The sequence below is a fragment of the Solea solea genome, chromosome 4 (genome assembly GCF_958295425.1).
Source record: "Solea solea chromosome 4, fSolSol10.1, whole genome shotgun sequence".
In the NCBI taxonomy this organism is placed as follows: Eukaryota; Metazoa; Chordata; class Actinopteri; order Pleuronectiformes; family Soleidae; genus Solea; species Solea solea.
The window spans coordinates 16151600-16166140 of NC_081137.1; the positions used below are offsets into that span (position 1 = coordinate 16151600).

General features: G+C 41.1%; 1 protein-coding gene across 2 annotated transcripts; it reads left to right on the forward strand.

The window, feature by feature from the left end:
• The first annotated feature begins 3514 nt into the window (after positions 1-3514).
• Positions 3515-14511, forward strand: igsf5a (immunoglobulin superfamily, member 5a). Of its 2 annotated transcripts, XM_058627637.1 has the most exons (9): positions 3515-3697; positions 4419-4500; positions 6963-7277; positions 9661-9951; positions 11635-11745; positions 11958-11982; positions 12079-12176; positions 12688-12746; positions 13866-14511. In XM_058627637.1, exons 2-9 carry the CDS (start codon positions 4434-4436, stop codon positions 13971-13973), a joined length of 1074 nt encoding a protein of 357 aa, XP_058483620.1. In that variant the 5' UTR covers positions 3515-3697; positions 4419-4433; the 3' UTR covers positions 13974-14511. The 2 variants fall into 2 exon arrangements, with proteins under 2 accessions (XP_058483620.1, XP_058483619.1); XM_058627636.1 differs by lacking the exons at positions 3515-3697; positions 4419-4500 and adding an exon at positions 5377-6657.
• Positions 14512-14541: the final 30 nt, after the last annotated feature.

Below are 14541 nucleotides of genomic sequence, written 5' to 3' on the forward strand. Positions count from 1 at the left end.
ATAAAACCTGAGATTGTCTATTTACATCCGCATTACAGTGTGTTTGTTTCAATGATTACAAACAGGTTATGGAAAAGTTGGTGAATAAATGATAAGCAAAAACCTGCTTTTCCTTTCAAAGTGGACGGACAGGATGAGGTTGCCGAGAGAAGTACACAAGTTAAAGTTTTGCAGCAAACACATTCAAAAACTGTTCCGCTATTACTTGACTGTAGGAGCTTGAGCTGTCGTTTGACTCTTAATTCGCTGAATAAAAACAGCGTTTACACACAGTAATGTATAAGACAGACGAAGGCCACATAAAGGAAGGGCAGGAGGCTAAAAGCCATTAGGTACTGTAGGTGTCATATAACAATACTGTTGTGTGTAGGATTTGGAGGAGCACTTCCATCACAGCTGCTGCCTGTTGGTGACCTCTCCCTCCTTTTTCGCTCACTTGTCTTCCTCCTTAAAGTCGTTACAGCGCAGGTTGAAACTGTTGCTCCACCTGCTTGTGAGTGTTTTAACCCACATGAAGATGGAACCATGTAGCTCCCCCTTTTTTAGTGTTGTTCATCATTAATGTGGCACAAATAACTCATATTTAACACTTAAAAAAGAAAGAATACACAGAACATTACGCTGTCTCAGAGGAGATGTTGGCATAATCCCCCCCGGGGAAGGAGGGGTGAGAGAATGAGAGTAAAGGTGACCTCAACCAAAGCCTCTTTGACGGAGGGCTATGTGTGTTCGTCACTCACTCTTCCTTCGCACACATACAACTGCCACATGTCAGTCACAACTGGTTTTAAGTCTTGTAGACCAGGAACAGGTGAGAAGGAGCAACTGTGCTGTGCACACACACACACACACACAGAGACAGAGACACACACACACACACTGTCAGCCTGCAAATCATCAGTTGTTTGGAGATGTGACAGGGAAGACTGTGACAGATCAGCTGCATGCAAGAAAAGCTGAGTCTTACCCTCTTCCCTCTTACTTAAGTGGATTTCTTCCATGCGATAAATGGTGGCCTTCCCATATGGAGCAGCGTGGGTAAAACCAGATTACACCAGTTTGTGTGCGAGGGGCTCTGGCACCACCAGAACCTCACAGCACGACTCCACATGCATGCAACTTCTGCAGCAACTTCAGATGTGAACGTCTGTTATCAGCGTTCATTGATAAAGAGAGCCTAATGATATAGAATTGGAAGAAACAGAGCAGTATGAATTCAAATGATTACATGATATAAAGTAGAAATGACAAAAATGCACTTATAATTAGGCCATGTTCTCCTTGGGAAGTTCACTTCACAGAAAAGGAACCACACTCCTACACAGATAAAGACTTGATTTTAAATAAAGGTTATATAAATATACTGTAATTAAAGATACAAAAGTTCAATGGATTATGAGGTCCAGTCTATATTCACTGAGAGTGCTCATGCTTATCGCAAAGATAAGACATTTTGTTTTTGGTTTCACAAGGGGAGTGACCATTACCTGCCTGGAACATAGTATTTTGCATGTGAGAGAGGGCGGAGACTTGCCCCAGTGGCAACATGGCCTAATAAGCTCACCAACAATGAACCTAGTCGGCTTTAACCATTGATCAGCCAACTGCTGACACCACAAATACAAATCCCACTATGGCGACTAATGCACGCTCTCAAGGCGTGCACCCTGTGTGAAGGCGTTGCATTGTGTAGTCATATCTCATTAACTTACATAAGGGGGGGGGGGGGGCAATTGAATGGAGCTACACTCACAAACAAAGACGCTAAACAATGGGGTGGTTAAGGGAAGCAGCGTACACAAGGAGGAGCGCGTATGATGACTTATGACTCATGATCCATGACACGGCGTCTCTCGTGGCAGAGGAGGCCCCTGAATCATTGCTACTGCATGTGTAGAGGATCTGCGCACCGACCCTCCCCCACTATCTTCTTCCTGTTTTTCATGGTTGTCTGCTTGCTCCTGCCTATACAATACCAGCTGTGTCTGGAGACATTCTAGCTCCTACTATACTGCGCCCCTCATAAAACCATGAGTGTGGGCCAGAGAAGCTGATAAGCAGAACAGTGAGGAGACGCAGCTTCTCAATGCATCCTGGAAGATCTGCTACCCAGGAGGCAGTTCCAACGATGACAACCTTTCCTCCATCTTTATTATATCATATTTATTATTTTGAATACAATATGTATTTCAATATGAAAAACTAAATGTAAATGAGTTATGCAAAAACAGCTTAAAAGAATGGATCTAGATCTGCATTTACAAATAGTCTAATTTCGAAAATATTTTTCATTGTACAAAAAATGTATAAACACCAGAAAAAACACAAATTACTTTGAAAATGAAGTGTTAATAGTGTCATATTTAACATTTCTTAAAGTATATGATATTAAACTTAGGTCCACTTTAACCCAGTAGCTTAAATGTCACATTAGTAATGATCCAAAAGGATTGTAACATGCAGTTCTGACAATTCAGCAGTTCATTGAAATAAAGTAGTGAATAGGTTCTTTTCTCTTTTTTTTAAGTAAATGGTCTAATACTTCTTCCTCATGTGACAGAAGTGTGTAATTTAGTGACAATGTACAACCAGGGTGAAGATTATTCTTGTAATTCATGATGATCAAATCATTTAAAAGCAAAGCTGAATTTGGCATATTCAACATACCAGCTTTTTAAATTTAAATTGCTCTAAACTATCAAAGAGTGTTTGCACACAAACAAATGCCAGTGTGTGTACAAAAGTGTGTATTTCTGCATGAACAGAGCACAGAGTTCCATATAAAAACATAATCCTACAATGGCCTCTAGTGGTCAATTTGCGCAACAGCACTGACTATACACGGCATCTCAATGCAGACAGTGGAAATGATCTTGATGGTAATGATGTCATTTCCGTACAAGTGTGAACTGTGAGTGTAATAATAGTTGTGCCACACAGTGGCTCTTCTTCTCTCTCTTATCACTACAGGCTGGTTAAAGGTCAGAACTCCCACGGACAATAACAATGCCGTTATACATAGTAACAGAAACACAACCCTGGTCACTATGAGTCTAAACACGCCCGAGGGTTTGATTCAGACTTGAATCGCAGGCCTGAAGCTGAAACACTTTGTCTATATGTATGTAATTACACTGATATGTTGACCTGGTTATGGAGAGACAACTCAATTTACTGCGTCATTAGGACTCTGAGGGTTTGGCTGCAGAGTCAAATTATGTGGAAAAATGAGCCTCACCAACTTTAAACCAGTGAGGAGAGCTCATATAAGGCAAACATGGGAGAAGAAGCATCAGTTTAAGATCTTTTAATATGTATTAAGACGTTTTTTTCTTTTATTTCAAATTTGATTTCTTCTACTTTGTTGGAGCAGGGACACGGAATCAAACGTATGATTGTTGAGCAATAAAAACATTTTATCACCACCTCACCTGTGTGTGCTGCTGCCAGGTGAACACACACACACACAAACACACACACAGCCCAACGGCCACTCAAGACTCCCTATCACCATTACTCACTGACAGGTATGCTGTGTAGATTATGGCTTGGCTTCAGCGTCCACGCAGACCTGAACCTTGCTCCCTGAGAGTTTCACAGCCATAAGGTGGAAACCCGCTGCTCACCTGCACTTTCAGGAAATGAAGCTTTCATCCATTTCACACACAGACACGTCCACATCCGGAGCCATCACACAGTAAGTCTGTTCAACTGGATATGTTGTGACTTCTACGGATCATTGTGTTCTGAATGCAGAGAGTCTACACACGTATGTGATTTCAGACGAGTTTTATGTTAAATTAGATCAACGTAAAGCCAGCATGTATCACATTAACGGTTCTGTTCCACTGTAAGTAAGTGACACCATGTTTGTACTATATTATAGTAATAAAAGGGATAAAACTGGATGATGTAGTGAATGAGTGACATGGCTTTTGTCCACATACAGAAATATGAAATAGAAGATTGAATACATTTGTAAATGTAACCTTTTAAATGGTACAATATTCCTTTAGGCAAAAAAGGCAAAACAGCCGCCTTAGATTGACCTTATTTGTGTTTTTTTCATGATTTTATAATAACATATACACCGTTCAGTATATTTACTCCAGCCTGTGTAGTCATTAAAAATGACACAATCATTTTGTCAATTCAGTTTTCATCACAAGTCAAAATGTGCTTGCCCAAAACTACAGAGAAAAACTAAAAATAAGATCAAAAGTAACCTTTTCATCAAATAGTAATAGAAAATAACTGAGCGATACCATCAGCAGGCGCCAGCATCTAAAAATCCACTCACTATTCTTCTCCTGCTTTCACTACAAACCAATGTGTGCACGTGTACAAATGTGACTTTTATTTTTTAGAATAGTCTTTTCTGAACAGTGTGTTTCAGCCGTCTCTCCTTCTTCTTACAGGTCAGCAACACAAACATGAGTCTGTCCTGGAAATCACGGGCCATGCTCCTCCACATCTGTTTACTTCTGTGTGCACAAGGAGGTCAGATTTGTTTTTTTATTTATTCACTTTATCACATAAAATATGTGTAAACCTGCAAATTTTAGAATAACGGCCTGCTTGATAAAGTTTGCATTTTTACAATTCATGCCTCGTTTTGCCCAGGTACAGTGAATAATGTTCCATTTCAGACAAACTAAATTTAATTTAATATTAACTTTACAAATAGAAGATGGTTGTGGTTGAAATGGAAAGATTGTACTAGAACTGCTCATACTTCATCATCAAGTTAGTTACTTTTAGAGTATTTTCTGTAGTTTCTGTACAACACGTCAGGTTGGACTGGTTTATTTTGTGCACATACTCTTACTCTAATTAATCATTGCTGCTGTCCCAGAGAAGAAAAAAAAAACACGGAATCAAACCAAGCTGTTCAGTCAGAATGTAAGAAGTCGTACTCATTCCTGACTGTTTTCATTTTGCTCTGAAGCAACAACAGTGGGCAAACAATCCCATACTAACCCATACATGACCTTATAGCTTTAATGTTTCAGGGATTTGTTCGGGTGAATGTTGTGTTTGAGTTTCAGTTATATATAAAAAACCAGCTAAACAAGACCAGTGCCCCGCATGTGTAACATTTATGTACCTTGGGCAAACACAAATGCATCTCACGTTCTAAAAGGCCGTGCCCAATGGCTCCAATCAATCAGTAACATACGAGTGGCTTTAAACAAGGGGTATTAAATTGCATTCCAGTGCATCAGTTACTGATGTGCCTCTCTGTAGCATAGAAATTGAATTTAGGCCCCAAGTCTAAAGGGCTTTCATGGGCGACCTCACACTGCCATCTACATCTGTCCATGATGTCGGTAGCTCCTCCAAGGCCTGGAACAATTCACCTCATGACTTTGAAGGCAGCCAAATGCCGGTCTCTGGTCCTGAGAAAAGGTGTGAGCGGTTCAGTTTTAGCCTGGGAAGGCCGCAGATAGCAACAGTGACAGAAAAGCCAATCAAGAACCTGTTACATGTCGGCAAATTTGTTAGTTATGTTTTGTTTTGGGAGTCATGTTTTTGTCATTTCCTGTTTTATTTTGGTGAGGGTTTAGGGTTTCCTGTTGGCCTGCACTACGTCTACCTTGTCCTTGTCTTGTCTGATTACCTTGAGTGTTTGCACCTGGTATCACTCCCTGATTGTCAGCACCTGGTCTCCTTTCCCTTTCCCCTTCTTAAGTCACTCACTAACCTTGTTCATGTTTAGAGAGTAGAATCTAAGGAAGTGGCAGGCACAGAAGGTGGTAATAAGAGCAGAAGCAAGGCTGCGGCACAACACCCTGAACAGCCCCAGGGTAAAAGAGAAGAGCAGGCTGAGGCAGGATGAAGTATGTGCAGAAATGGAGGAAGAACTCCACAGCAAGATGGCAAATATGCACCATCATGGCACCGGGACCAGGGGAGAGTGTGCAGAACTGTGCAAAATCCCCTGGCCAGAGCTCTGGAAAGCTGAACCACTGCACACCAAATTCCTCATCCAATCGGCGTATGACATTCACTCGAGCCCAGCCAACCTTCACCTATGAGGCATGACGGACTCCTCAGCCTGCCAACTGTGCCTGAAGAAGGGAACTTTGGAACACATGGCACCATGACCAGGATATGGGCAGATGCAAACTACACCGAAGACCAGCCCTCCCCAAACAATACACCGCCTTCATCAGGTCTGGGAGTGCGAGGCTGTTGGAGGGCTTCTTACCACCACCCGCCGCTCCCTGTCGATCTGTGGAAACAGCTGAAGAATCCAACACCACATTGCAGCTACTCTCAGACATCGTTCTAACATTTGAAACAACAAAGCAGGTGGTCGTATTGGAACTTCCCATCCCCTATGAAGACAGGATTCAGGAAGATCATTTGTGGAGAAGAGCAAAGTATGCACAGGTCATAGTCGAGGAATGGTTGGAGGCACTCACTGACATGGTTTCTCACACTCCTTGGGAAAAGAGGACTGCAAAGAAAGAAGAACCCTGCTTAACATTATGGAGGCAGCAGAAAACACCTATGGGTGGGTGTGGATCCAGAGGGGGGAGATCTGTGGGTAAATGCACAGCTTGGACAGAAGTCAGGATCTCATCACCGCTGGCTGGGTCGCATGGGTTGCCTTTAAAAAGCAATACATTGTATTGAGACATTGCAACATAGGTAACAGCAGCTCAATGTTTAGTCAAGTGAAATGTGCATTTAAACTTAAATCCAGTCCCGGTACTGTTGTGCAATGCACGAAGCCAAGATATAAATGTAAATTAATAAACACTGAAAAAATGTATTATCCACCATATGATAAAAGCGAGTTTGCATCACAGCAAAACAAATCACAGTAAGAAATGATTTTATTAACAATTGTTGAGTTCCATTGAGTTTCCTCAATTTCAGTGATGAACTTAATTGCTGTGATTAACTCTATGGCTCAAATATAATTTCTTACATATCCCTTTCTGTGTGTTCAGTGATGTTGCAGCAGTTCTTGCTGCGTCCGCAGAATTCAACAGTGCTGTATGGCACGGATGCAAGCTTCCAAGCCGAGGTGGGTGGAAGCTGGCAGGTCATGACCTGGCAGGTCCGAGGGTTCCTGGTTCTCACTGTCCCTGTGGATGACAACGTAACCTCATCCTCAGAGCAGTTTTCTGCCAGATTCTGCTCGGCCGGTGACACCCGCTGTGTGGAGTTCACCATCCACAACGTCACCCGCAGAGAGTCTGGGCCGATCATGTGCACTGTGCAGGGGGAGTACGGATCGAAGACTGCACAGCTTTATGTTGAAGGTAAATGAAGTAAACACACAGGTTGGGCTCATACAGTATACACTGGTCGACCAATACAAGGTCACATACTCTAATAAATAAATATTTCATGTAGTGCTTATAGTACAAGCCTTTGGGAGCAGTGTTATGATCTGTGTTTGCTTCAGTTCTATCTTAACATTCTAAATGACCAGTGTTTTTAGAGTATATTCAAAGATGAATGCCAGGTTTCATCAGGCTCAGATTTTAAAGAGTGTGGTTCAGGAAACATGAGACATCATTTTCATATATGGATTGGCTTCTACAGAGTTCAGAGTAAGCCCACTGGGGATGTGTTGGAGAAGACTCCACATACTGGTCCAACTCCCCTCATAAATACAAGGTCTTGGTGAAAAGTCAGTGCAACTCGGCTCTGAAATTTTAACTTTATTTTTATTTATTTTTTAAATGTCACAGCTAATGCATGACACCACCAAGCTAAAGGTGGTCCGACAAAATATATACCGTGTAACATTTATTTGGTCAGGCAATGTACACGCCTTCATTCAGCAGTCCCACTGATGTTATAGTGAATGCATTATGTAGTACAAAAACAGTGGTGTAATACCTGGGACCTACTGTGGAGGGCAGCAGTGTGCTCATTTTCTCTGCAACTCACTGAAGAATCAGACATTAAGCTTCAGCTTCCTGTGATCTTGACAAGACATTTTTCCCCAAGAAGCTTTAACAATATGCAAGAAAAAAAAAAGATAATTTCTTCAGCTGATAAGCATAAATCTAAATGTGCCTTAGTGCATGTGCACACGCATGCCTTTCATCACAACGTGACACCATGACCCTTGTAGGACTCATTATCTCCCATATCAACTTCACTGGAGAGCAGTGTTCAAGAGTGGATGAGGAAAAAACCCACCAGCTTATCTGTGTGGTCAGATCCTCTGAGCATTGCAGCTCTGAGCAAACAGAGAATAGCTATTGTTGCTTCTGTAATGAGAAAGTGGATTTGTTAAAGAGGGGGTCATGTCAGATACACTGTAGTCTACAGGTTATATATAAACCAAAGAAAACAATAGTTCCAGTAGAATAATGTATTTTATGTTGGAGTAAAATCTTTCATTACAAGTTTTCTTCAGGAAACAAAAGGAGGCTTTGTTATACAATAGAACATGTATACAGTCCCATAAATGTTTCTATTCTGCAAACCACGAGAAACGTTACATCTGCAGATTGTGAGCAGATCAAATGTTTGAATGTGGTGTTTTGGCAAATTGGTTCATATACATCTCAACATTTCTAAACATCCACATCTCTAATTGCATTAGAGTAAGGTTTAAATGCAATAATGTCCTGTTATGACACATATTGGAGTACATAAAGTGACATCTTGTATAGTATTTGAGTTGGAGGAGTTGGGTTGCGTGCAAGTGAGCAAGAGAGAAACATCTGTCAGGCAGCAAACCACACTTTAGAACCAAACGTTGGTGTGTTTTTGCTCTGTGACAAATTTAGTTTTTATGGTTTTTACAGTACTATAAGGACATGACAATCTCTTTTTATGTCGCAATGCATTGTGTTTTTCAAAAAAACCACAATCTTTTTCTAGGCTTAAACAGATGTTTTTTGTGCCTAAACCTAAAAACACCCATAACCAGGAAATGGTTATCTTCACCCTTTGTGCCTCAAAATGCCAAAGTGCCATAGAGCACCACAAGCAAAAGCCATGCACGAACCTGACAGTAATCTGAAGCTAATCTCATGATGAAATATCTAGATATCTCATCCTGTGCTCCTTGGCTGTGAATGGCTATTGATCGTGAAGATGCCGGAGCCCTTTCTCATGCCGCTGATTAGGACTTCCCTGATAAAGAGACGTATTCACGTGGCATGTACTAAAGCTAATAAATCCACTTAATAGACCTGCCATTGAGCACATTGATTGCTCTTCTGCATGTGGGCGTTAATGAGGGACACTGACAGTTCAAAAGCAAAGTTTAACAACAGACCCCAAGTCTTGTGAAGAATACAGAGGGCTATTTCACAAAAGCAGAAGAAAAGATAAACGAAGAATACTGAGAATGTCACGCTTGATCTGGTCGAATCATTAAATCCTGGCTTTATATTTCACATGAAGGCCAAGTCGGGTTCAGGAGGTGCAGCTAGGGTTTAAGTATGTAAGATAACTGCAAGTTCACTGCTTTCTGTATCAAAACACAAGGTCTTAATTTGTTGATACTGAGATGAAGATTCATGCAGCATATTTGACACCCAGAGAACAGCAACTAATAAAATGGTGTCAGGAGATGAAGCTTTTATTGAAAATGGGAAACATAGATGCAGAGAGTCACTTGATGCATTCTTTATTTAATCTCCATTGTCCCTGTCTTTTTTTTTTTTTTTATCTCAGAAACTGGTACAATCAACATCCTGGGAGGGAACGTGACTGTAACACAGGACCAGGAGGTGGCGTTCCAGTGTGTAACCACCGCTTGGTTCCCTGCACCCACTATAACCTGGACACTGAATGGACACGCTGTGGACAGCAGCCTGCCCAACACCACCAGCGTGGCAGATGGGGATTCCTTCAGCTCCACCAGCATTCTCAAATTACATGCAGTTGGCGACACCGTAGTGGCGTGTCATGCAACTGTGCCAACATCAACAAACCCACTATCCAGTTCCGTCTTCTTGGTAGTTGGTAAGAAAGTTTACTTTTTTAGCAACCACCTTCCTCCCACACTTTCTGCTATTCCAAGTTTGGAGCCAGAAAAATATGATCAAAGCCCTTCCCCATGGGCTTGCTGTGAGGAGATGCTCAAGCCCACTAGACACACACACACACACACACACACACACACACACACACACACACACACACACACACACACACACACACACACGGTGTGCTCAAGAAAGTACACTTTACCACCAAACTCCCCAATCAGTGACTGCCTTGGGAATGGAGCTGAATTAACAACTGGTTCGATGCAGCAACACAACCATAAAATTTAAATAAATTAACCGCAGCAGGAATATATGAAAGGTGATACGATTATAGAGTTCACCACCTACCTTACAAACACTGGATTAAAATAAAACTGATCCAGTGGCTTTAAAGTTACAGTCTGTGAAATATTGAGGGGCAAATCTGTAAATGGTTTGTATTTATATAGTGCTTTTTCTAGTCTAGTCACTCAAAGCGGAGGAAGGCCACTAAACCACTACAGCAAATATGAATGATGCAAATATACAGAATTAGACAATCACAACTAAAAGGATGCGCACGCTATTAAGAAATTAAACTTAGCTGACCTTCTTAAGACTTAAACTTGCTCGCTTCAGCGCAATGAAGCGGATCAAGGGAGGGAGAGAGGGAGAAAGAGAGTCTGCTGCAGAGGCGATTGTCATTAGGTTCTGTGTTTCTGTCAGATAGACGACTTCTCATGGTCGTTTTAATGATTTTCTGAAGCCTGAAACCGCGACTGGAATCACCAGCACCATTTCGGCTAGAGTTTTAAAGTGAGGGAACATTTCTTCAAGGGAAGTTATATTTTTTTTGGATAGATGTAGTACTGTATCTCCATGGTGTGCCAAATGGAGGCGGCCTGTGCTTCTATATACCTGTCAGTATATCTAATTGCAGTGTGTTGTGTGTGTGTGTGAATTATCTGATGTTACCGTAGATCGCCCTCAGTGTTCACTCTGTCAAAATGACTGTTTGAACATCATAAATCCGTCAATGATGGAGAATTCTCGGTTAACGCGAACTATGTAGATGTTCAGCAAGACTGTGGTAATGGACCCTTTGCACGGCAGCCATTTTGGCACATCATTCATTGATCGCTTGTGTCTGTGATTTTCCAACTGTAGCCTTTGAAAATGGCTGCATGGTCAAAGGATACCTTGATGCCACACTCCTCCCGTAAGAACACACTGCTCCTCGGGCTCCTGTGAGTGCTCCGCCTGTTATGTGGCCAATCAGAGCAGACTGTTACTTATTGAGAGGGAGACTTGAAGAGACAGGAGCAATGACCATGCATTCAGAGGCTGAATGGATTTGCTGTAGTAATTATGGACTGAATAGGGGAACTGATGCTTTTTCTCAACATTAGGGCATCTCATTACAAAAAAAAGAGGCATTGATTCCATTTAAACCTCTTATGTGCTTTGAATGACACAGTAGCCATGACAATAACAGCCATGCACCGGAGTGTCAGGTTTTACACAGGTACCACAGAGCTGTTATGATGTTTTGTGTTGTATCTAATGGAAGCAGTTCAGGTACAGAGATGTTGCTGTATTGGTCTCTATTGGGATCTATGTAATGTGCTTTTCTTTACAGCGTCTCTGAAATGTAGTGCGACTGTCTTTCCTATTGCAGTTCCTGACTGGACTGTGCTGATCGCTGTGGTCCTGTCGTTTGGATGTTCCGCTCTGCTGGTTTTGCTCATCCTGGGAATCATCTTCTGCTACAAACGCAGAAAAGAAAAACGTGAGGCTCATTAAAATTCTTCTAACGCAACTCAACTCGCAGTGTATACTGTGTCATATGTCATGGTAATAACCATTAAAATTTATTTTATCATATTGTTTTATATATGAATATAACATTAACAAAACCGGGGCTGCTTTCAGACACAGACTTGTGTAAAATCTGTTCAGAATGAAACTGTTGTAATTTGTTATTTCCTATTTCCCCTCCAGAATCAAGCTACCAAGATGAAATGATGTGAGAAAACACTCAAATGAAAAGACATTCTTTAAATACTAAGCAGCTTTGATATGTTTCTTCAAATGCTGTGTTTACCTTCGTGTGTGTGTGTAGACGCAGAGTAAGGACACAGAGCCAGATAAGTAGTGTCAGTGTGCCTGGACAGAGCCGGGGTCAGGTGAACACAGGGTTTGAACTGGAGGGTCAAACAAGTAAGTCTAACGTGTGCATGTACATGGTTTTCAAATTGCATAAATACTTTAATTGTTATATCTCATTAAATACAGTATATAGTACTTCTAGCCATGGCTAATGTGCAGTCATTTTCCCTTGTTAGGCTTATGGGATGTATGAGTAACAGAATATATGTACAGCAGACACATAAATGCATAAAAACTAACAGTAAAGATGATCAGATTAATCATGACGGGGAAAAACATGGAATTAAGAACAGTAGCTGAACGTAACGACTATTGTGTATAAAACACAACTTAGTGTCCTCAGGTCTGTCGTTGTTTAAGCCGTAGGTTTTTGCTTCAGTGTTGAACGTCTTTATTAAAAAAGGTATTCCAAACCTTTAACTGAGAAAGAACTGTCCGAATGCTGTTTTGCACTTCAGTCTCCTCAAATATCACCTTTTTAGAATCAAATCTAGCTTTTCACACACAACCATCAGATATTATAAAGTCCAACCGTCTCTCTGGCTCTTGTCTCCGTCCACAGGTGTCCGAGCTCCGAGTGAACTCTCGGACCACAGCTCGCGCAGGGAAACTGTTTATGCGGTAGGTGTTTCAGTGTCGTTGGGTGATGTGCGATCAGTGTTTGCATGCAGTTGTGTATACATAAACCCTTTTATATCAGGGGATGCAAGAATTAAGAGGTGCTTCAGAGAGAGATGCAGTGTTTGGTGGATACAGCATCAGTGGAATTGTGGGTTCTTCTTTTCCCTTGGCTAGTGCACATATTAATCTTTTACCTAAAGATATTAATGATGGGATCAGTATAGCTGTAAGATATTAAGTAGTAATGACGTCTAACCCGTCATTGTTGAAGGATGTTATCGTTGTAAAGCATTCACAGCAGGATCAAGAACAAAATCAATTATGATACAGGTCAGGTATTTAGGCCGAAAACCAAAATCATAAAGCAGATAATTGAGATGTAGACTTCTGGAAACATGCTATGCGCCATTCTAATGTGAACCACTTTGTGTTTAAAGCCAAATCCAACCCCCTGAGGACTGTACAAATGTACAATTTTTTTCAAGCCAGTGCATTGACCCACCGGCATGCGCTGCAGTATGACCTCTCAGGAACAAACTGAGCTGAAGCCCCTCATTAAGACGCTCCACAAAGTCCTATGTGTTATTTTAAATTGGGCATCCTGCCTCTAAATCATGTCACTGTTTGTCAGTCACGCACCATGCACAGGAGAAACTGTGCAGAGTCTCTGATCGGCTGCTCACGCTGAGCACTTCCCTTTTTTTAAAAGCCTTCCGAGGTGATCATTTACATTGATCTCTTTACTTTGCTCATGCAAACAAAATAAAACACTCATCAACCATGAGACTGTCTCATATTTAACTCTGAGGATACTAATCACTGGGTATGTTATTTATCAGCCTCTGTACAGACAGCTGAATCACTCACTGCTGATGATTGTTGATCACTCAACTTAATTTAAACTACTGTATGGATGAGGTAGCTCATAAACACATATGTATTCAGGGCTCACGATGACAGCTTGTTAATGGCCTTTTTCATTTGAATAATGCACAACAGTTATATATTTTATGTGTTATATAAACTTTGTCTTGAAAAAGCATGGGATAATGGTGGTGGTGATAATGAGATATATTACTAATGTAAACTTCCTTTTTTTTTCCCCCTCCATTCTTTTAGATGCCTGATATTATCAACAATAACCAGGCAGTTAATATCAACGTTTATGGCATCAACTCTGTGAATCCATCGGGCATCAGGAAACACAGACATGTTACCTTAGTGTAAGGACGGACAGAAGACTGCAAACAACACACCTGCACTCGCTTCTCTGAAGCTTAAAGCAAACCATGGAATGTAAAGACTGTAGAAAGGTGGGAAGACTGAAGGCTGGACTAAAGTCAATGTTCCCCGTTTGTCTTGACGTTGTATTGGCAGAACGTACGATCGGAAACGAGTAGAACACATTTTTTTTGGAGTCTTCTATAAATCGTTGAGCCTTTTTGCACATCGGACATTTTGACATGTTTCAGCAGTAAAAAAAAAAAACATTTTACTGATCACAGTAAGAATGGACCTGTCCAGTTTATGTACGTCAGTACAGTGTGACAGTGAACCACCATGGAACTGACAAAGCTAAATGGAATAGAGTGGAATGGAATTTTCCAACAAGGAACAAATGAATGACAAACAACTGATGCTACATTTGACGTGAAACTGTTTCCATATGGGGGACGAACGGGTCTGGGTCTACATCTAGTTTATATTAAACCATAGATTTTTATCTTTTGTTATGTAATCCATATTAAATTCTTCAAATAATTCATTGCCGTTCTTCTACATCCGTAAATGTCTG